General features: G+C 34.8%; 1 protein-coding gene across 1 annotated transcript in view; it reads right to left on the bottom strand.

Annotated features, from left to right (window-relative positions):
• The window catches only part of phlpp2 (PH domain and leucine rich repeat protein phosphatase 2), a 73,485-nt gene that overhangs the window by 11,513 nt on the left and 36,576 nt on the right, over positions 1 to 25,396 (bottom strand). The window contains exons 4-14 of the mRNA XM_058783075.1: positions 22,422 to 22,612; positions 20,223 to 20,348; positions 18,334 to 18,488; positions 14,698 to 14,844; positions 13,013 to 13,243; positions 9,365 to 9,567; positions 9,216 to 9,276; positions 6,654 to 6,749; positions 4,128 to 4,283; positions 1,187 to 1,387; positions 436 to 598 (exon numbers count right to left, since the gene is read on the bottom strand). Coding sequence (XP_058639058.1) covers positions 436 to 598; positions 1,187 to 1,387; positions 4,128 to 4,283; positions 6,654 to 6,749; positions 9,216 to 9,276; positions 9,365 to 9,567; positions 13,013 to 13,243; positions 14,698 to 14,844; positions 18,334 to 18,488; positions 20,223 to 20,348; positions 22,422 to 22,612 — 1,730 coding nt within the window. The remainder of the gene's footprint in view (positions 1 to 435; positions 599 to 1,186; positions 1,388 to 4,127; positions 4,284 to 6,653; positions 6,750 to 9,215; positions 9,277 to 9,364; positions 9,568 to 13,012; positions 13,244 to 14,697; positions 14,845 to 18,333; positions 18,489 to 20,222; positions 20,349 to 22,421; positions 22,613 to 25,396) is intronic.

The raw sequence follows: 25,396 nt of genomic DNA, 5'->3' as shown, positions 1-25,396 counted from the left end.
CACTAATTTGCATGTTCTCACCATTTCTATTTAGATGTAGCATTCAAATTTATACATTACTGGTCAAAAGTTTGGAATAATTGAGATTTCATGTTTTTTTTTTTTTTTTTTTTTGTTAAGAAGTCTCTTATGCTCACAAAGACTGCATTTATTTGATTGAAAATACTGAATTTTCCATCCATTACTCTAGTCTTTCAGAAAGCATTCTAAAATGCTGATTAGAATGTTTTATTCAAACATTTTCATTTAAATCATGTCTATGAACGTTGATAACTAGTAAACCTTTTTTTTTCGTAACCTGAATTACTGCAACTGCTATCCATACATGCATTACATTTTTAGATATTCATTTGTTCCTGCCACTTGATGACTCTTAAGATCCTTCCAATATTTATGGGCAGCGTTTCACATGTCCTGTCATGATACATCACAGACCTTGATCTCAGGCAGGCTGAGGACCTCTGGGAACACGCTGATATGGTTGGAGTGGGTGATGAGCGTGTGCAGTCTCTTACAGCTGGACACGGTGGAGGGGATCGTTTTCAGCTTGTTCCCACTCAGATTCAGTTCCTCCAGGACCTCCAGTTTACTGAGCTTGCTGAAAATATAACAAGGCAGCTCATTTAGAAAGGAACAATAGCACAATTCATGGCCATAAACACTGATATACTGATATACATGTGACATTTGTGACCCATGTGACCCTGGACCACAAAACCAGTCATAAGGGTCAATTTTTTTAAATTTAGATTTATACATCTGAATAAATAAGCTTTCCATTGATGTATGGTTTGTTAGGGCAATATTTGGCTGAGATACAACTATTTGAAAATCTGGAATCTGAGGGTGCAAAAAACAAAAATCTAAATATTGAGAAAATCGCCTTTAAAGTTGTCAAATGAAGTTCTTAGCAATGCATGTTACTAATCAAAAATGAAGTTTTGATATATTTACGGTAGGAAATTTACCAATATATTCATGAAACATGATCTTTACTTAATATCCTAATGATTTTTGGCATAAAAGAAAAATCGGTCATTTTGACCCAAACAATGTATTGTTGGCTATTGCTACAAATATACCCCAGCGACTTAAGACTGGTTTTGTGCTCCAGGGTCATATATCATTTGAATAATAGGCTCCTCCCATCCTGTCGATGGAAGCACACTAGTTCAAGGTCTCGTACCTAGCAGGGAAGGACTGCAGTTGGTTATAAGCCATATGCAAGACCCGCAGGTTCTGATGCCCCACCAGTAGAGCAGCGCAGTTCTCATTTAGGTTGTTTCCTGTGAGATAGAGCTCCTGCAGGGTGCTGAGGCTCTCCTCCGATTGGCTGCTCGGTGGGATCGTCTCCAGCGCATTGGCAGACACATTCAAATACTTTAAACTAGTAGACAAGAAGAACAAGGGAAGACAAGTTGGTAAGTTTACACACAGTACAAGTAATGTCATTTAAAAAAAAAAGAAAAAAAAAAAATTGGTAGCATGTTTATAAAGCAAAAATCATCTTGGATACAACCAAAGCCTCAGAGCTGCTGCACATCTTTCAGCATTAGAGATGCTTAATGGATGACAAGTAAATTAAGCCACAGGAAATGGAAGAGCTGCGGGCAGTTCTGGCTCATATTACTGTGCCTCGCTGAGCCGTTTCCTCCTGTACACATCCATGAGAGGCTCTGGAGAAGCATTCACTTCCTCTGTGCTGCTGTAGATCCAGTGTTGTGGAGTAACTAACTAACTGCAAGCAGCAACTAACTAAAACTACATTTCCCAAGGAGCCCGACAGTACTGTTGTTCAGCTGTTTATATTTTTATAAATATTTAAAACATATTTATAAATTTTTTTTTAAATATATTTTAAAAATGTATAAAAATTCAAATCGAATATTCAAATATAAATAATTTTTGTGTCACATCGTTTGTGCAAGCAGCGGATACAATGATTAAACATGGTCATGCATATTTTTATAGTGAAATATATTTAGGCACCGACCGAATTGCCTCTACCATCGAGTATCGAAAAACGTCTTGTCGTTCGGTACCAAATTTCGATACCTAAGTGGTTAATCTCACCAACGTCAGTGAGCCAATAAGCCTGCAGCACTAGGTGTGTTCGACTAGAAGCGGCTCAGATTGATCAGTGTTTGCGAGAGCGATTCGAAAGCGTACGCAGTAGTCTGCTCTCTATCGCGCGGTTTTGTTTACTACACACAGACTGAAGCGCGCGTGACTCTCGCAGAGATTTCAGCGTCTGCCGTCTCACTAAATAAGGACATAAACACATGAACAACATCTCCAGAACTGCTCTGAGAGTCACTTCATGAGCATTTTACCATCTGATTTGAGTAAAACTAGGGTTTGAGGGGGGGTTAAAGTAGCCCCCAAAGTAGCGCAATGACCATATCCCAAATATCTAAACTCAAAATATGTAATCTCCATACCTAAAATACATATTTTACAGTCAACGTTATGCAGATTGATCATAAACACAGCTAAGAGGCTTCCTACCAGTGGCAGTCCTTCACAAAACTTAACTTCTACCACACTTTTATCATAGGTAGAATGTAAAATGTTTCAATACAAGCATTTAAAGGGATAGTTCACCCAAAAATGAAAATTCTGTCATCGTTTACTCACCCTCAAGTAGTTCCAAACCTGTATGAATTTCTTTGTTCTGCTGAACACAAAGGAAGATATTCTGAAGAATGTGGGAAACAGAGCAGTTCTGGGGCACCATTGACTTCCATAGTATTTATTTTCCTACTATGGAAGTCAATGGTGCCCCAAAACAGCCTGGTTACAAACTTTCTTCAAAATATCTTCCTTTGTGTTCGGCAGAACAAAGAAATTCATACAGGTTTGGAACTACTTGAGGGTGAGTAAACGATGACAGAATTTTCATTTTTGGGTGAACTATCCCTTTAAGTCAAATGTAATTTACGCAACATTTCAAACCTTTAACCCACAAGAGAAAATCAACCCGCCGCAACTGATGCGCGAAAATTATATTCAACATTATAATGTTTGCGGGAGCAGGCGGTAATGGTCAGAAATTCAGCGGGAGCGGGATTAAGAAAACAGAACACAGGGCTTTAATAAAAAAACGCACACAATGAATGGCGACTGTAGAAAGCAAAAGCTGAATCCCGGACATTTTGGGTGATTTAGAAATTCCGGCCGGACGCATTTTTTTAGGTCCAAAAAGAGGACGTGTCCAGGGATGTTATTTGGTAATACTTTACAGTAAGGTTCCATTAATTAACATTAAATCCTGTAAAGAATGCACTGCTCATTGTTAGTTAATGCGTCAACCATCAATAACTAATGGAAATTTATTGTAAAGTGTTAACATTTGTTTTTTTTATTTAAATTTCAGTCTTAGGTTAATTATTTTAGTAAATCAAGTTAACTAACTGAAAATGAGATGTTGCTTTGGCAACTAGCTGAAATAAAATGTTTACATTTAGTATATTTTATTTTAATTTATTTTAGTTACTGTTCATTTTATTTTTAGTAACAAATGTTTTTTTATTGTTTTACTTTTAGTTTACTATAATAACCCAGTTTTCAACTTAATATTCTAGTATTCTGAGTTGTATTCATAGGGGTAAATTTAAGTGTAAATCTGCCATTCTAATCATGATTCATCCATTTCATTTTCTGGGTCTGCTCTGATTAAATAATAAATGAAAAAATCTGATATATAATTAAAAAGACTTTGCCCAATTAAATAACTTGCATGTAGCTGGATACTTTTTTTAGTAGCTTGACTTCAGTTTAACTACTTTAAATCATGAGTAGCTACATTTTCAAAGTAGCTCTGAGTATATATCTGTAATATATTAGTGATTTTTATTTCCAAAGAGCAGTTTTCAGAGAATCCGTGTTTTGCTAAGTTCCTGTATAAGGCTAGGAGGTGTGATGAAGAGCTCAAGCAGCAGGGCTAAAGGTCCACAGAGCAGAGAGACGCAGCTGCAGCTTGCACTGCACCTGCCACACGCAGAAAATTGCAGGAAACAGAGAGGAAAAACACAAGGAAAATGGAGAGAGAACGAGAAAAAAAGAAAGAAAGCACAGCCCGGAGAGTAAGATGAACAGAGAGAGGGCAGGAGGAGGGAGTGACCTACTTTAAGGCTTTGTAGAAGAAGCTCTCTGGCAGTTCACGCAACTTGTTGTGCTGCAGGTCGAGTGTTTCCAGCGGGATGTGGTCGAGCAGGTCAGCCAGTCTCTCCAGCCTGTTGTTACCAGCCAGCAGTTTACGCAGACTCAGACTGCTGAGAAGTCTGAAAGCAAGGAGGGACAGAGAAAGAAAGAGAGACTTCATAAGAAAAAAAAAAAAAACACTGTTTTTGGTTTTACACTGAAATTCAGTCTTGAAACCATCAGTGCCTAGACGCCTTTACAGGGATAGTTCAGCAAATAATGAAAATGCAAATATTATTCACTCATCCTCATGTCAATAAAAACTCATCTGCTAATATTTTTTAAAAATCTGATAAAAATTGCAATTGCGATTTATAATAAAATAAAATGTAAAAAAAAAAATGAAAGAAATGTCCAGGTTTGTTGTGATTGTTTGTAGGGCTGCAAAATCGATATGACTATAATAATAATAATAATAATAATAATAATAAAGTATATACAATCAATAGAATAATAATAATTATTATTATTAATAATATATAATACAAATAATTATTAATACTAAATTAAAATATTAAACTAAATTTAAGCTGCAACTGAAGAGTTTCAGTAAATCATTGTAATTTTTCAACTGTAAACCAAAAAAAATCAGTATTTTTTTTTTTTACAGTACAACTGTAAAATTACAATATTTCTATTTATGGCTGCAACTGAAGATTTTCAGTGAACAACAAGTTTTCATTTTCATTACTATTTTAATATTTTACTGTCAAATAAAAATGAGTATTTAAGAAAAATACTATAATAATATATAATTATGTAATTATAATAATATAATAATTATCATTATATAATTATGTCACATTGAAACAAACGATGCCAGTATTTATTTGATTAAATCACACAAGCCGGTGCCAAGAGCCTCGTGGGCAGCACATTTGACATGCAGTGCCGTTGCGCTTCGGGTGTCCCGTGTTTGAGTCCCGGCTCACGGACCTTTCCCAATCCCATCCCCCCTCTCTCTCCCACTTCGTTTCCCGTCTCACTACTGTCCTTTCAATAAAAAAAAAAAAAAAAAAAAAAAGGCAAAAACACCCAAAATAAATCTTAAAAAAAATTATATTAAAAATTAAAAAAAAAATATATATATAAAAAATAATAATAATAATCACACAAAGCCATATCACAATTTGTTTCATTTTGATTAATCATGCAGCCCTAATATACACACACAACTATATTTCAAATCTTCTGAAGCCAAATAATAGTTTTGTGTGAGGAAGACACAAATTTAAGTGACATTTCACTAAAATATTATTTACACCTTTTATTTATAATAAAATATTATAATAATATATAATAATAGAATACTATATATTTTAATAAAAATACAATAATAAAATATTATTTATAAATACAATATTATTTAATATAATCTAAAATACTTACACCTGATTTTTTTTTGGAAAAATACAAATAAAAAAATTTATTAAAAAAAAGATACAATTTGCATTAGTCACTGGTTCTTGTATTTGTTGTAACCAAAAACAAGCACACTAGATTGACTATGCTATGAAGAATTGCATGTGAGAGCTGCAAATGAAGATTTTCAGTAAATAACACGTTTCCGTTTTCATCTGGGTTTTTTTGCTCTTTTTGGAGCTTGACAGACATGGTCAATAATGTAGCTGCATGAAGTCTCAAAAAAAAACCTCTCTCTTCTCATGGAAAGTATAACAGTATTATGGGTTTGGAATGACATTTGGTGAACCATTCCTTCAAAACAGCAACACAGCATTTTCATGCAGCACTCACAGTCTCAAATGGGACACAAACTTCAAGCCGCATATTATCTCATTTGTGCATGGCTTTTAGCTCTTTCAGATGCAAATGACTGAATGTTAATGTGGAATTAGCTGGAAATGGTGCTTTCATCTGCTTGGCGTTTACATCACTTTGCTTTGAGACAGCAGAGTGGCCTTATCAAGCGTCTGCTGATGAACGCCGGCCCGTTTCTATTCAGATCCACCGTCTGGCCAGACAGTCACTTTAACCCACATCAGTCATATCAAATGGGCAATTTTTGTTGAATAAATAAGTACAAAATGCTGACATTAAGAGTCTGGGGGAACAGGAGGACAGTTTCTTTTTGGAAACTGGGGAAGATGCAAATGCAATTCATGGCAGTCTACACACACACACACACACACACACACACACACAAACAAACATGTATTTGTGGTTTACGGGACTCACCATAGGCGTAATGGTTTTTATACTGTACAAACTGTATTTTCTATCACCCTACAGTACACCAACCCTACACCTAAACCTACCTCTCACAGAAAACTACTGGCAATTTTTTGAATTTCATAAAATGCCATTTAGTATGTTTTTTAACCCTTTTGGTTTACAGGGACACGTTTACCATGTTTTCGTTGTAGTACCCAAGTCATTATACACATTTGTGTCCTCAAAAACCATATATATCTGAACACACACACACAGACCTGGCCGGGAGCTCAGACAGCAGATTATGGGAGACGTCCAGCACCTCAATCTTCCTGCTGTCACACACCCAGTCTGGCAGGTATTCCAGGAGATTCCTGCAGGAAGGATGGGAATTAACTCCAGGCTAATTACATCAGAGCATTAGCATTGTACAGGAGTGAGCAGGGTAAAGGACATGACTGGAGCACGCTGAGCCTCTTGTAAATGAGCTGAGCAACATTTGGTCATATTTGCATTACAATGTTCATGTTATAGTGTAAGTACTTATATATATATATATATATATATATATATATAGTTAGTTAGTTAGTTAGTTAGTTAGTTTGTATGTATGTATGTACAGTCATGGCCAAAAATATCGGCACCCTTGGCAAATATGATCAAAGAAGGCTGTGAAAATTAATCTGCATTGTTAATCCTTTTGATCTATTATTTAAACAAAATTCACAAAAATCTAACATTTCATTGGATAATAAGAATTTAAAATGGGGGGAAATCTCATTATGAAATTAATGTTTTTCTCAAATACACGTTGGACACAATTATTGGACCCCTCTAAATTCTTATGAGTAAAATATCTCTAAAGTATATTCCCATTCATATTTACAATATTGAGCACTCCAGGGTGATTATGAACATGAAATTATCCAGCCATGGCTTCCTGTTTCACAGAAATATAAATAGGAGGGAAAACAAAGCCCAAATTCCCTTAATCATCCATCACAATAAGAAAAACCAAAGAATATATTTCTGATAAAAGATAATTGAGCTTCACAAATTAGTGAAGTGACTTTAAGAAAAGAGCGAGAGCAGTGAAAATTCCCATTTCCATCATCAGGGCAATAATTAAGAATTTCCAATCAACATAAAATGTTACGAAACTGTCTGGAAGAGGACGTGTGTCTATATCGTCCTAATGCACGGTGAGAAGGAGAGTTTGAGTGGCTAAAGACTCTCCAAGGACCACAGCTGGAGAATTGCAGAAAATAGTTGAGACTCGGGGTCAGAAAACCTTAAAAAAATAAATAAAAATTCAAACAGCACCTACATCACCACATGTTGTTTGGGAGGGTTTCAAGAAAAATTCTCCTAGCTTATCCAAAAACAATCTCCAGCATATTCAGTTATCAGACACGACTGAACTTCAAATGGGACTGGCTTCTATGGTCAGATGAAACTAAAAAATGAGCTTTTTAGCAGCAAACACTCAAGATGGGTTTGGTGAATGCAGGGATAAAAAGAAACAATGAAATATACTGCTGTATTTTTGATGTTGTGGGCCTATATTTCTGCTGGAGGTCCTGGACATCTTGTTTAGACACATGGCATCATGGATTCTATCAAATACCAACAGATAAAAAAATCAATAAGTGACTGACGCTGTTAGAAATCTTATAATGGGCCATGTTTGGATCTTCCAACCATACAATAATCCAAACACAAACCTCAAAAACAACAGAGCAATGGGTCACTGAGAACAAAACCAAGCTTCTGCTGGCCATTCCAGTCCTCTGACCTGAACCCTGTAGAAAATTAGTGAACTGAAGAGAAGAAGCACCGTAATGGAGCTGTGAATCTAAAGGGTCTGGAGTGATTCTGGATGAAGGAATGGTCTCTGATCTCTTGTCAGGTGTTCTCTAACCTCATCAGGCATTATAGGGGAACATTTAGAGCTGTTAAACTGGCAAATGGAGGTTTCAGAAAGTATTGAATAAAAGGGTGCCGTTAATTGTTGCCAATGTGTATTAGAGAAAAACATTTATTTCATAATGAGATTTCCCCCATTTTAAATTCTTATTATCCACTGAAAGGTTAGATTTTTGTGAATTTTTTAAATAAAAGATCAAAAGTATTAACAATGCAGATTAATTTTATATATATAATATATATATATATATATACACGCATATAAAAACCCTTGCTACGTGTACTGTGTTAGGCTAACCGAGACTTCTCATAGCACTTGCATATTATTGCTCTTTTGTTGGTTTATTGTCCTCATTTGTAAGTCACTTTGAATAAATGACTAAATGTAAATGTAGTTTTAGTTAGTTGCAAAGATACTTTTTAATCAAATTTTTATATTTTATTTTATTTCTGCCATATTTCAATTTACAAAAGTTAATATTTAGTTAAAATATTATTAAAAATAGTTTTACTTAAAAAAATAAAAATAATAAAAAAAAAAAACTAATTAAAAATAGCTTTCCATTTAGTTAACCTTAAAAACACTGGTGCAGAGACATACTATGATATATGTAAAACATAATATATACTTAGTTTACAAAGATACTGGCGATTACTAATTATTATTTTTTACGGGTAATATTGCTCATTTTGTATAAAATGTTGTGATTATTGTTATTCAATTAACATTTATTAACCAGCTGAACCATAACATGCAAAAATACATTTTTCATTGGTCCAAATTTGTGCATTAAACATCATATATGCTGGCTGAGATTTTTGCTTTTAGTTTGGACAGAAGAAATATTTGCTGTTAGAAATGTTTGTTTCACAACTGATTCGAACACAATATGCACAAAATGAATGTCAGTTACCTTGATAGGTCCATGTGTGTGAGTTGGTTGGGAACAGGGTAGATGTTCACTGTGGTCAGACCTATGAAAGATATTAGTGATAACACAAGGTGAGGCCTGAGAATGGAATCCTCTGGTTCAGAAATGATGCTGTGGAGGTTTGTACTCACGGTTGTCACTGGCGTGGAGTGTGCGCAGAATGAAGCCGCTGAGCGTCAGGGCTCCCAGCTGGTTCCTCTGACACTGCAGGGTCTCCAGACTGCAGGCCGAGCTCAGGTCCAGAGACGTCAGCCGGTTGTCTCTCAGGTCCAGCTGCGTGAGATGTTTTACTGGCTCCAGAGTGTCGCTTTTAACACAGCGGAGGCCATTTAACCTACAAACACAGGCCTAATGTCAGCTGCAAATATACTCAAGATCAACCCAAGTGAAGAATCCAAACGGCAAATATAATGTTGATGGACAAAGAAATGAATAAAAATATGGACAGAAAAAAATAAAAACAGAGAGGAGCTCAGAGACACCAAGGATCGAGTACTTGTTATCTTTGTATTTTTATTTTAAGCTCAGAAAATAAGTCTAGTGTAGATTTTGCTTGTGCAGCTAAAAAAAGGAAATGCTACATTGCGTTTTTTTTAAATACTGAATTATATTAAATAACTCCATATTATTCAATATTGCTATAATGTAATTCAATATTGAAATATTAAATTTATTTATATTAAAAATGTTTTCAGTGAATCAGTTTGCTCCAACAGTTAATGTAAATGTACAAGTTCAACAAACGATTCACTGATTCATTTGAGTCGTGAAGGTCAGAGAAGGAGAAGTCAGATTTCATAAAAATCCAGTTTCCAGTCTGATAAAAATAAGATTTTACATATCAGAAATCCAGAATAAGGGTAATTATAACGTCACAGGAAAAAAAAAAAAAACAAGTGTGTACAGACACATGCCAAATATAATTTCTAGAATTTAAAATACATTTACAAATAATAAAGGTGTGCTTAATTTTGCACTAACTGCCAAAAGGGAATGAGAGCATATTAGCAGATCTTTTACATATATTACTAATAGCGAATATAAATGTATATAAAAATGTTACACCTACATTACTAAATATTAAGCAGCAATAATAATATTTCTTGAGCAGCAAATCAGCATATTAGAATGATTTCTGAATAATCATGTGACACCAAAGACTGGAGTAATGATGCTGAGTAATGAAGCTTTGCATCACAGGAATAAATTGTGATTTAATATATATTTGTGACACACAACCAGTCTTAAGTCGCTGGGGTATATTTGCAGCAATAGCCAGAAATACATTGTATGGGTCAAAATAATCGATTTTTCCTTTTATGCCAAAAATTATTAGGATATTAAGTAAAGATCATGTTCCATGAATATATTTTGTAAATTTCCTACTGTAAATATATCAAAACTTAATTTTTTATTAGTGATATGCATTGCTAAGAACTTCATTTGAACAACTTTAAAAGCGATTTTCTCAATATTTAGATTTTTTTGCAGCCTCAGATTCCAGATTTTCAAATAGTTGTATCCCAAATTTTGTCCTATCATAACAAACTATACATCAATGGAAAGCTTATTTATTCAGCTTTCAGATGATTTATAAATCTCAATTTAAAAAAACTGTGGTCCAGGGTCACATATTAAAATTAATACAGTTATTTTAAATTGCAAAAATATTTCACAGTCTTACTGTATTTTCTAATCAAATATATGAAGTGTAAGCGAGCATAAGAGACTTCAAAAACAAAACAAAAAATATTACTCACCCCAATCTATTAGCTAATATTTTTATATTATATATTATATATTATAAACAGCAAATGCACTGAATATTCTTCCATATATTACATATATAAATGCATATTGACTTGACGTTTAGGTGACATTTTGTGGAGGTCAGGCCTGAAAGAACCAGCAATGACCTTCACAATGTTTCATCCGCGTTCCCCTGCATTGAACCTAACAGTGCGATTTATGAGAGACGCCACAGTTGGCTAATGACGATCAGGGCCAAATGATAGGCGCATTAAACCTTTCTTGTTTAGTCGAAGCCCCCCATGAACTCGAATTCCCGCTCACATCTGTTGTTTGCACTCGTTCTGCCCATGAGATGGGTGAGTATGTGAGGAATCTGAGCGGTGGGATAATCCAGCAGAAAAACTTAAAGCTTGTTCAGGTGACAGACGCCTCGGTCTCTCTCTGAGGCCCGGCACGAGTTCCCACGACAGCTCAGCTCTGCGTTATGAGCCTGGCTGCATTTATAATCCACAGCAGGTGCAGTCAGGACCCAGAAAATCCACAAACCTCATTCTCTCTCTCTCAGGTGAGTCACAGACTGTGAGCTGCCATGAAAACCACAGGCTTTATGAGAAGAGCAATCGTGACTGTTAGTGACAGGGCAGCCTTAGCATCAGACGGTCGGTCCACAGAACGCCCACAGCACGTTTACTAACCGTCTGATGCATATTGCACTCTAAAATGCCAAACGCTGAGCGAAATCCCCATTTCCATCCTGATCATCTGGTTTTATGAAGCTGGAAGTAAAGCCATACAGGGTATGATGTGTGTTATGATAAGCTTAGTTCATAAGTGCTTTTAAACATAAAATAAGATTAAAATGTCTTCGTGACATCAAATCTTTGAAAGATATTCAGATTTTATTCAGAAGAATAAACTACTGTTCAAAAGCTGTTTTTTTATTCATTTATTTTTAAATATACATTTTTGAGAAAAGTCTCTTACGCTCATCAAGGCTTAATTTATTGGATTAATAAATACAGTAAAAATAGTAATATTGTGAAATACTATTAAAAAGTTTAAAAAAGTATTTTCTATGTGAATATATTTTAAAATGTAATTTATTCCTGTGATGCAAAGCTGAATTTTCAGCATCATTACTTCAGTTTTCAGTGTCACATGATCCTTCAGAAATCTTAATAATATGCCGATTCCCTGCTCAATAACCATTTCTTATTATTATCATTATTATCAATGCTGAAAACAGTTGTGCTGCTATATTTTTGTGGAAAGTGAAATATATACACACATATTCATACACACATATTCGGGATTCTTTAATGAATAGAAAGTAAAAAAAAAAAAAAAAAAAACAGCATTTATTTGAAATAGAAGTATTTTTGTAACATTATAAATGTTTTTACTGTCACCTTTGACCAATTTAATGCATCCTTGCTGAATAAAAGTATTAATTTCTTCAAAAAAAAAAAAAAACTAGTAGGAAAACGTCTGGTTCGAACTGTTCATTCTGCTTTGTTTTCTGAGTTATGTCTGTGAACAATCAGTATCTGTAAACATTTTCTGCTTTTCTGCTAGATAGTCATGTTACTATTTAAAATTTTTTTTACATCAATCTATTATTGTAGTATGATCTATTTCACTGGCCATATAAGACATGTAAAGCATCCAGCCACAGTTTGCTGTTTTCTATGTCAGACAGATGATCTTTTCCTGCCAAAAATGGGCATTTTTGGTCATAATACTGTGCAAAAGCACCAGATTTGAGTGCTGTAGTCTGGCTGCGTGTGACAGAGCTGTGCTGCTGTCACCTCGGTGATTTACTGATAGCTGATCTTATTACATTACTACTGTATATTGATCCTACATTATGCATAAAGTCTGAGCTGAGAGTAATAACACACAGACAGGTGACAGACAGAAGAGAGAGAGAGGAGAAACAGAAGGAGATGGAGGCAGGTAAAGCCGACAGCATGACGCACAGAGAGAGATACATAGATAGATATGGAGAGATGTTTCTAATGGCTCACCGTAAATCAATACTCTTAATGTGAGTCATTCGTAGCAGGCTGCACAGATCCAGAGTCTCCACCCTGTTCCCCGCCATCGCCAGCTTGTCCAGGGCACAGAGGCGCTCCACCACGCCGGGGACGTGAGGGAAGTCATTGAAGGACAGTCCCAAGCTGCAGAGCTGTGTGAGGCTGCCCAGCTCCTCCGGAAGAGAATCCAAGCGATTTCCATCCAAACACAGCGTCTGTAAGCTGAGCAGATCACAGCCAAACAGACCCAGAAAATTAGAAAGCGGTTACTATGATATTAAAGATGCTAGTTTTTACATCGCTGTCAATATTGTTTATATTTATAGGCATGGATATGTTTTATTAAAATGAACAGATTTGAACTTCTTTTATAACATAAAATCACATTCCATGGGATTAGAATGTTTTTGTTTTATCCTTGTCCCAGACCTTTTATGAATACACACTTTTGGCCATATAGCAAATCTACAATGCTACAGTTACAGTTATGCTGAAGAACTATGTTTGTTATATGAACCATTTTTTATTAACTGCCAAACGTATAAATATTATTATTAATAAATGTAATTATTTATGGAACACTGGTGTCTTTTTTCGTCATATCTGATGTATGCCACTTTACGACACCTAAAAACAATGTTTAACAAGAATGCATTGCCTCACAGAATGTTGCTTTACTAAATTAATCCTCATAATATAATATAATATAATATAATATAATATAATATAATATAATATAATATAATATAATATAATATAATATAATATAATATAATATATAATATAATATAATATAATATAATATAATATAATATAATATAATATAATATAATATAATAATACATTTTATAATGGTTAACTTAAAGTAACATAATTAGAGATTTCATTCATTCCAATTAATATAATATAATATATAATAAATTTAACAACACTTACTAAAGCAACATAATTAGAGATTTCATCCATTCTGTATAATATATAATATAACATAATAATACAATACAATATAATACATTTATTATATAATTGTATATAATATAGCCTAATTAGCCTGATTGTTTTCAGGGCAGTAATATTGACCGGTATGCTCGGCACTATCCTGTTCATTCAGTAAGACTCCACTGCAGGCCTCCGTCATGTTCAGAGCACCTCCTATATGAAGCTGAGCTGAGGGCAGTAAAACTAGGCTGATTTTTATGCTTGATTTAATCAGCTAGCGTAATATGCACGGCTGAACTTCATGCATTTCACTGGCTCATTTAGGTGGAAAAAAATAAGTTTGTTTGACAGGCTCTTTGGTAGCACACTTGAATATAGCTGACTGTAATTGCAGGAGCAGCAGTGCTATAAAGCACAGAATATTTTAAAACACAATCACGCAAATCAAAGGATTATTTAGATTATAACCCATAATCGCTCTCATTATGTTGTGCAATGTTTTTCAAATGACCTACACGGCACATTTGTGCACTTCAAGCTGATTACAAAAAGAGAGAGGTCACTTTGGCAGGAACAAAAAGGATCAGGGACTTGAAATTTGAGTTCAACTAAACGAGCACAAGTTTTCTGTTTTAGATCAGCAACAGCAACAAACAAACAACCGTATATTATTATGTAGTTAAACTCTGGCCAAAAGAGCAGCCGCAGACGGTGTGTTGTGTGTGATGTGTGCTGACCTCTGGAGGTTTTCGAGGCGGGCCGGGACGGCACTGAGGCCGTTGCAGGACAGATAGAGCTCCGTCAGGGTCTGGATCTCACACAGCGACTCCGGGAAGACGCCCAGCCCATTGTGAGAAAGATTTAAGCTCCTCAGCTGGGCAAATCTGCGGAAATATGCAGTGCTCTTAATGGACACGCTTATTTCCTGATGATATGACTATCATGAGACACGAGAAACACTTATGCGTAATGGATTTGCATCAAATGCATTTAGAGAGCAAGCAAACTGTTTCTCTATACAAGACCAGCAATTAAGGGAAAAAATAAATAAATATCACCACACAGCCAACACACGACCACACCGGATCTCAATCAGTCAGTCCTTCTGTTTAATTTCATTCACTCATTTATTAATAATAACTGATTCTAATAAGTTTTTAACAGCAAATTTATTTATTAATACTTTTACTGCTTAAATAAAATAATTTTATTAATAAATGTAGAATCTTAGCATAAAACTATGGTGCATTTCTGTAAAGACGTGTCCTGGAGACAAATTAAGATGTTCAATGGAGATTGAAAAGTTTTGATCCAAATGTAGACAATATCTCTTCTGGGAGACCATATTTACTGTCCCATGGGGAGATTTTCTTTCAGTGAATTTTGCAGGTATGACAATCGACTAAAGAACAAGAAAAACATCAAACATTCTATAAATATTAAAAATAAAAATAATTAACTAATCTGCCATATACTGTAAAATGCATCTCTCCATTATTGCATATTCAAGTCCAAAAGTAACATTCAAGGTAGAATATATATATGTGCACTCCTATTTAAAAGCCATTGTTTTTAAAATAAATTAATACTTTTATTCAGCAAGGACGCATTACATTGATCAAAGCTGACACTAAAGTCATTTATAATGTTACAAATGATTAAAAAAAAAATAAAAAAAAAATTAAACTTTCTATTCATCAGAGTCCTGAAAAAAAAAAAAAAAGTTTCCACAAAAATATTAAACAGAAAAAAATACTTTGATTTAATATCAATATCTAGAAATATTTTTTTTCCCTTTGTATGAACAAAATGAATGTTTGCACATTTTAAAATAAATAAATAAAATCATCAAATCAATAAATAAATCCTCATTTGCCAAAATAAACAAATAAAATGCTACTGACCTCTAAATGTCTGACCTGGACAAGTGTTATTTAATTTTTTATCATCAGTTCTCTTTTTAGATTTCATTTTTAAGTTTTAGTAATATTATTGTGCTTTTGTCAGTTTTATTAGTTTTTTAATATATCTAAGTGTATCTATCTATATCTATATATGTATATCTATATCTATCTATATATCTATATATCTATATATATAAAAAGGATTATTTGTGCATTTATTTGAAATAAAAACCTTTTGCAACATTATAAATGTCTTGTCACTTTTACTCAATAAAATTGTCCTTGCTGATTAAAAGTATTAATTTCTTTCTTTCCTTCAAAAAAATAACAACAACAAATGACCAAAAACTTTTGAAAGTCTGATCCCATAGAAAAGTAACAGCACAGCTCTCCTCGACAAGCGGCTTGGTTTTAAATCTCATTCATGTCTGTAGCACAAACAGCGTAGGACGAGCTGAGGGTTATGGCTTTGCTCAAATCTATAAATATGAGCAACAGAAACAGTGATGGCTTAGCAAAGTGCACTAATAAAATAACCACTTGCGGTATAAATGACTATTACTCCCAAAGTCTTTTGTTTCAAACCGAGTGACATAATTGCATGCCTGTCCTGGTCTCTCCTGCCTGATTTCCCACACTCCTGCTTCCGGGTACTGGCTCAATGGCCTTTGTATCCTTGTTACCACAGGCAAATGACGCCGTCAGACAGGGATCTTCATGGACGGATGACTGCCAAAGAGCGCTCGTCCAGCCCAGAGCAACCGCCTGACACCACAAAAACACAAAAACCACTACAGCACCAAACATGAATATGAGCGAATGATCTGGATGGGAGGAAAGGCAATGACACAGCCGTGGAGGTGGCAGCCTGACTCAGAACATATGCTGAGCTCTCGGCTCTCTCACACACACACACACACACACACACACACACACGCTATCAGCCTACGCATCCTGCACCGCCCACCACACACAGTTACTAAATATATGACACAGCTGAGACAAGCAGAGAGAGAAAGAGGGAGGGAGAGAGAGAGATAGAGAGAGATAGAGAGAGAGAGAGAGAGAGAGGGAGAAAAGACCAGAAAGGAGAGGCGTAAAGGAGCAAAGATTTCTGAATGTTTTCAAGTAGTAACATGACAGAGAAGCTTCTTTCATGAAACAAAAATGTATGAGTTATGCGTCACTCCAAAAATAAACAAATAAAATAAGGTGCTTAATCTGGAATTAATGGCAATGATGTTTTATTTTTATATTTTCAGTTCTCCTTTTCATTTTAGTTTCCGTAATATGATTCTGCTTTTGTCAGTCTTTTAAATTTTGCTTTATTTTTATTTCATCTTTATTTTTAACAGTTTTAGTACTTAAACTTATTTTATTTCAGTTAGTTGCCAAAACAATATTTCTAGATTTCACATTTTTTTAAATGTGAACAATTTTAATTTTGTAATATGTAACCATGTTAATTGGCTGCTGCATTTTTTCAAATGTTCATTTCCTGGAATTTTGCAGTTAAGTGTAATTTTAGTATCACTGATATATACACATAAACATACATACACATAAACACACACACACACACGAGAGAGAGAGTTCGATTTTGAATTACATTTTACTTGTAATATTTTCACTTTAATTTAATTTAACATTTTAAAGTTGCAACCATTTTGTAGTTTATCAGTTTTTAAAATATGTATATAGAGTTATTTTATTTATTAGTTTTAGTTTATTTAGTTTTTAGTTACTTTAGTACTTTAAGATCAACTAAAATGAAAAATAAGACAACTTTATGTTTTTATATTTTAAGTAAACATTTGTTTTCAAGTAACTTTCTCGATCGATACAAGATGGACGATTCAGTACGTTAATAATAATATTTATTGGGGCTTAATTGTCAAGGAATGTCACAAAAAAGATTGATTTTTAAAATTAGGGACAATTTAGGCTTCTTATACATTTTTATTCTCTTGATTTTGGGGTGAAACATGACCTAGACAATTCTTTTGCATAGAGAAATACACATGGCCTGTTTAGTGCTGCGTCATCTAATGATAACCATTTTAAACACCACCAATCATAGTCGATGATTAACGTGTAATAGCATCATCTCTTCTGTAAGTTCCCATTTAGTGATGCTCTTATTGCTTGTGTTTGCACAGAAGCGGCTGTCATTGACATAAGAGCATGTACAGAACGAATAGCTCTTCTACCATTTACATTGAGTCTGTGTGCACAGCAGCGCAGCGAGAGACCAGATCCCCACCGAAACTACAGCCTAAATTTATGCACAAGTTTGTGATTATGCAAAGAGCATTCAAGAAAGGTTTTTCTAAAGTACACCTAGCAGGAAAACATTAGCTCTGTTTGCTGTCTTTGTCCACAATTTCCATACAGCAGACAAAACCATCACGAAACCCCACTGAACAGTAATATACCAAGCATAAAGATTGTATCTAATGCTGAATTCACCTGCTGAAGTTGATGAGTCCTCCAGGGCCGTCCAGACTCATGAAGTTGTGGCGCAGGTTGAGGTGTGTGATGTCCTGGCAGTAGAAGAGATACTCGGGCACTTCCTCCAGACTGTAGCAGGACAAATCCACCAGACTGATAGTCTGAGACACCACCTACGAAACACACACCTCATCAACATCCCACTCTTTACTACACACCCATATGCTGCTAAACGGCTAATATCAAAATAAGGTTACGCATGACGCAAAGCATAACCACGGGAAAATCAGTGTACTGCAAGGCCTTGGCTCGAATGCTTTATTGCTTGAATTAAATGGTGGACCAGAAGACAACCAATGTTAAGCAAACATGTATTTATTTATTTGTTTATTTAGTTGGTTAGTCTATCAGTTCAATAAACTGTTTTTGACTTATTTCATGTCAGGTTTTACAGGGTTAATAATTAGAATTACAATCTTTTAGAAACAGTTTATTTATCAGCTACATTAAAATGTGGTCCCATCCAATCAGATGTTTAAGCTACAAAAATCATCATTGCTTGAGAAAATCATCATTCAGTCAAAATGCCTTGGGATTAAAACGAAATAAAGTCTTAACATGATACAGAAGCAGTTTAGCATAATCTTTATTGATTTTTATTATTATTTATAAAAAATATATATATATATATATTTAAAAAAGGGTTAAAATGGTAAAGCATCTTTACTTAAAAATATTACTAATATTACAACAACAAGCAAACTGAAAATTCATGACGTTTGTAAAAAAAATTTCAACTTGTAAAAAAATATTTTTACAAATCAACTTTGCTTTAAAATATTACTAATAATTACCATAAACTCTAAAAATGCATGATTTGTAAAATAAATAAACAAACATTTTTACTTTTGAAAATATATTCACGGAAAATGTTATTAATGTTTTACTTAACAGTCGTGCCACTTGACATTTTCAGAAAATCATAACTTTTGTTGATTTTTAAGAGCTTTGCACATGGTACAATAAATAAATAATACTTTAAATGTGTTATATAATATATAATAGTATATAAATAATGTTATTTCACTATTATTTATATACAATTATAATATTAATGTTCTGATTTAGCTTTTATTTTTATATTTTCAGTTTTAGCAATTTTGTTATGCATTTACTATATTTACTTTAAAAACTGTTTTATTTCAGCTTTAGCTTTTTAGGTTTAGGTTTTTCATCTAATATTTAAGTTTTATTTCAGCTTTATTTCAATCGAGAAAAATAATTTTTCAATCATTTTAGTTTTAGTCAACAATGACTTGAACTGAATTGAAAGGCTCTTTTATTATGGAGTCAATCAGACCTCACAGCACAAGGCTGTAGCGACGCACATTAGAGAAACAAAACACACACAAACGCTCTCTTTCTCATCAATCATGCCACCTCAAACAGCCCTTTACCGCAGGATCACCCTCTCACACAATTGTCCAGAATGCGTTTTGCATTATTCAGGGCGGTTCTGGCGTTGGGCAGCTCGCTGAGCTCTCCAGAGCTGATCAGACCTCATTAGACCCCAGAGATGCAGTCGGAGTTTGGAATGCCAATTAATGAGGTGATTAAGACGAATGAGCACCAACCGAGCGCAGAGAAACCAAACAAAAAAGCAAACATACAAATTCAGGACAATAAATGTGCATGTTCAAAACACAAATCAAAAACACAGACAGCTGTTTCAGCAAAGCTGTTCACTGCAGGCGGCGAGTACGGAAAATACAAACGCGTACAGTCTGTGAGGGGTTTTTTATTGAAAAACTGACAGAAGAGAAAACACTAATCGGCTGTTGAATCACTGTGGGTCTGCTAATGAAATCTTAATGCATGTCTAGATTAGATAAAGCACATTCACTCACTTTAGAAGCCTGCCGATGCCAGCGCTGGTAGTCGGCCAGCGTGTCAAAGTTAACGTAGTAGGTCTGAGCCTGCGGTCCGGCGGAGCTGAACATCAGACAGTGCTGCCTCCGCTTCACCTCCTCCACCTGAGCCAAGAAAGCTGAAACTGTTGGTAATGCAGACACTACATGCTTTGGAAAAACTTTTAGTTCTTCCTCAGAAGCAGCTATTCTGCCTAAATATGTGTTGATTCAGATATTATGGAAATCACATGCTTTCAAAAATATATTTAAAGGAATAAAGTAATCCACACGACTCCAGTCCATCCAATTAACTTCTTGTGAAGTGAAAAGCTGAGTGTTTGTAAGAAACAAACCCATCATTAAGATGTTTTAATTTTAAACCAATCGATTCTGACTAAAATACGAGTCCATAGAATGTGACCCTGGACCACAAAAGCAGTCATAAGTAGCACAGGTATATTTGTAGCAATAGCCAACAATACATTGTATAGGTCAAAATTATTGATTTTTCTTTTATGCCAAAAATCATTAGGTTATTAAGTAAAGATAGTGTTCCATGAAGATATTTGGCAAAATTTCCTACTGTAAATATATTAAAACATAATTTTGGATTAGTAATATGCATTGCACTTGACTTCATTTGGACAACTTTAAAGGCGATTTTCTCAATATTTAGATTTTTTTGTACCCTCAGATTCCAGATTTTCAAATAGTTGCATCTCGGCCAAATATTGTCCAATCATACCATACATCAATGGAAAGCTTATTTATTCAGCTTTCAGATGATGTATAAATCTCAATTTAAAAAAATGTGACCCTTATGACTGGTTTTGTGGTCCAGGGTCACATATGAGTCCACTTCCTCCAATGAAAAAGTCCATCCTCTGTTGTCCTCTCACATCAAAGTTCACCCAAAAATGAAAATTACCCCATGATTTACTCACCCTCAAGCCATCCTAAGGGTATTTGACTTTCTTCTTTCAGGCAAATACAATCGGAGTTATATCAAAAAAAGTTGCTGTCTTCCAAGCTTTATAATGGCAGTGAATGGTGGTTGAGGTTTTGAAGCCCAAAAAAAAAAAAAAAAAAAAAATGCATCCATCCATCATAAAAAGAGTTCCAAACGGTTCTGGGAGCTTAATAAAGGCCTTCTGAAGCAATGCGTTTGTCTAAGAAAAATTTAGTCGTACACGTGTTCACGAGAGAGTGGCGTTCCAGCGGATGACGCAGGACGTAGATGTAGCATAAGCTCCGGTGATAAGTGACAAAAACAAAACACCGGTCACGAATTAGAAATACAAACCAAAGATTTAGAAAGAAAAATGGAGGATTTCGATATTAGCCAAGAGGAGATTGGTTTTCCTTTGCTGTAAACAAAGCTTGGATCTTGCGAAACTAGCATGTTCTCTAGCTTAAGAAACATGGATTTGCAGCTTTTCACTTCACAAGACATTTATTGGTGGACTGGAGCGGTGTGGATTACTTGTGGATTATTGTGATGTTTTTATCAGCTGTTTGGACTCTCATTCTGACGGCACCCATTCACTGCAGAGGATCCACTGGTGAACAAGTGATTTAATGATAAATATCTCCAAATCTGTTCTGATGAAGAAACAAACTCATCTACATCTTGAATGAACTGAGGGTGAGTAAAAATGTTCATTTTTGGGTGAACTATTCCTTTAAGTGTGTGAGCTGAATGTAATACGCTTTGAAACTTGATTTCATGTTAATTGCAATTAAAATTAAATGTAATATAGTGCTTTTTTTTTTTAGCTTATCTGCTAGTACATTTCCTTTCTCCATCACAACTGAAGAATTCATGCAAGTGCTTCAACAAAAACAAAACTAAAAAAAAAAAAAACTCCACACATTTCTCCTTTTAAACCCTCTGGGCCGCTCGACGTCCACGTGAAGTGTATTACTATAAATTGAAGCTGAAATGATTCGGGGCTGAAAGTATTGTGTGTGGTAATCGACAGCATGCCACTCATACTGTCCACAGACATAAAGTGGAAAACAACCCAGAATGTTCCTTTAACACATGCTGGAGAGAAAGGTCTGATTGTCGTGTGTCTCCCTCCCTTCCCTCCTCATCCTCATTCATTCACAGCTGTGTTGATGCATCTGCTCTCTGTTATCTGTTCCTGGAGCCCGGGCGTGTGTGTGTGTGTGTGTGTGTGTGTGGACCCCTACCTTCCCCCCGACCAGGGGTAGGATGTGCATCTTGCCGGTCAGGCTGTCCTTGACAGAGGCAACGATGAGACTCGTCCCGCACAGGATGACCTGCCGCTCGGCCCATTTATGGAGCTGCGTCTTTCCCTTCCTGACGCTGAACACACCCTTCAGAAGAGTCCGCTCCTGCTGGTCTGCGTTCACCGGTTTCTCTGTGCAAACACACACACACAAAAGTCCACCAACTGCCATATACAGTATATATGTGACCCTGGAGCACAAAACCAGTCATAAGTAGCAAAGGTGTATTTGTAGCAATAGCCAACAATACATTGTATGGGTCAAAATGATAGATTTTTCTTTTATGCCAAAAATCATTAGGATATTAAGTAAAGATCATGTTCCATGAAGATATTTTGTAAATTTCCTACTGTAAATATATCAAAACTTAATTTATGATTAGTAATATGCATTGCTAAGAACTTCATTTGGACAACTGGCGATTTTCCCAATATTTAGATTTTTTTGCACCCTCAGATTACAGATATTCAAATAGTTGTATCTCAGCCAAATATTGTCCTATCATACTATACATCAATGGAAAGCTTTATTTATTCAGATGTATAAATCTCAATTTCAAAAAAATTGACCCTTATGACTGGTTTTGTGGTCCAGGGTCACATGTGTCACATGTACACATGTCAGAGTACAGATATCATTTATCAAACTAAACAGGTATATTTTCCCACACAGAAGTCGAACCCACAATGCAAAGGTGTTCTGTCAACGCTTTTGTTTCTGTGCAATTGCTACAGAGTTTTGTATCTTGGGTCAATGATGTAGAGGTCAATGGGTCAAAAGTGTCCTTTATGAAAAAAAAAAAAAAAAAGGGTTTAAAACACACGTGACAAGTGACAAGTTCTTTGTCAAGTACTCTTTGTATTCATGTTAGTTTTGTATAGTTTTGGAAAACTGTTATACCAAAGTTTAATGTAAAGTTTCAATTCCAAAAATGCAGTGGTGTAACCATAAAGTCAAATGTGACAACATATTTCCTTGCATCTTGAATGCATCCTTGCTTAAAATGTTATTAAAATAGCGGTGACACTTTATAATAAGGCCACATTAGTTAAGATTAGTTAACTGCATTAGTTAACATGAACCGACAATGAAAAATACTTCTAAAGCATTTATTAATCTTAGTTAATTTCAACATTTACTAATACATTAATAAAATCAAGTTGTATCTGCCAACCTTACTTAACGTGAGTTAACTAACGAACAATGAATAGTTAAAAGATTAATAAATACTGTAACAAATGTATTGCTTAGTGATAGTTAATGTTAGTTAATGCAATAACTAATGTTATCTAATGTGTCCTTATCGTAAGTGTAACCAAAATGCTTTTAAAACGATTAAAAGTATTATTAATTTTATGAATTATGTTTTGGAGAGTCATGCCATTATATTTGATGACCTAAACTAACCTATAGTAAAAAGTAGAGGTCGACCGATAAGTGGATTTTACCGATACCGATAGCTAGGTTGGACCACACTGGCCGATACCGATTAAATCAACCAATAGTTTTCAAAATGGATACTAAAAGAGAGCTAGTGCTTTACTATTTAAAAAAAAAAAAAAACAGCAACAGTACTGAATCATACTTTGTAAATGAATAAAAATATTAATATTATTTACTATACTGATCATTAAAGTTATTTCATAATTTGCTAATGTTAAAAGAAGAAACTTTAAAATGTAAAAATATAGCCTATTAGTAGCTAATAGTGAATGTTGAAATGAAAACACTCGAACAAGGAACAATACTTCTACAGTTTTCATTAATGCTACGAATGGACTTTTATTGTTAAATGTTACCATTTAATTTCAACAGTCATGCTTAAAGATGGCCTTGTTTAAATATCTACACAAGGCCATAGCATTAAAATTACATACATATGGATATTGTATGTGTACTCACACACTTTATTTGCTTTATTTTTTAACACTTGATAATTATCTAATCAAAAAAAAAAGAAAAAAAAAAAGTTAGTCGCGCAGCGCTGCGTCTAGGAGAACTCAGAGGTATCACACACACACACACACACACACACACCAGACGCTTTGCGTTCAGATCAAGTGGCGGTCTAAAACAATTTATTTAAATCACCAAACGGACATAAGTTTGCTTCAAGAATGAACAATGTGGCATAAATGAGTTTGAAGTTCGGTGTTTAAAAAAACAGAGCAAGTGGAAAGAGAACGCGCAATCTATTACAGCTCTCTACATGAAGCATACCGACTTTATTAGAGCCACAGAAAGACAAACATTTTGCTGAAAAATGCACAATACATAATTTATAGCCTAGGGTGAAGTTATTATATACATTCACAATGATTTGGGACAAATATAATGTAATTTAATAGAAAACTATGTGAATGGCGTTCTGTTCCGCGGCAGGCTTTTCTGTCGGCTGTATTTAAATGCGCGTCTGGAGTTTCCTGCTCTGTGCAGCGCGCAGTGTCACGTGTCAAAATAAACACGTGCTGTCAGTGATTTCCGCCTCTAGAGGCCGCTCTCGTACTGTATAATGCCAGCGGACCCTTCTCAGCCACTCCAGCAACGGTTGCAAACCGGAAAACTATCGGCATGGATTTTTGCCGATAACCAATAGTTGTGGCAATCAACTATCGGTGCCGAATAATCGGCAAAACCGACGAATCGGTCGACCTCTAGTAAAAAGGGCAAATTATATAAATGTTTCAAGAGCCTTGACAACCTCACACAGTCAAGAAGGTTTTTCCTAACCTACTACTACCACCACCACTACTATCATCATCACTACTACTACCATCATCACTACTACTACTACTACTACTACTACTACTACTACTACTACTACCACCACTACTACTACTATCACTACTACCACCACCACCACTACTATCACCACAACTACTACTACCACTACCACCACTACTATCATCATCATC

Source organism: Onychostoma macrolepis, chromosome 07 (genome assembly GCF_012432095.1).
Source record: "Onychostoma macrolepis isolate SWU-2019 chromosome 07, ASM1243209v1, whole genome shotgun sequence".
NCBI lineage: Eukaryota > Metazoa > Chordata > Actinopteri > Cypriniformes > Cyprinidae > Onychostoma > Onychostoma macrolepis.
Note: the sequence above shows the minus strand (reverse complement) of the source record. Positions and strands in the feature narration are given on the sequence as shown.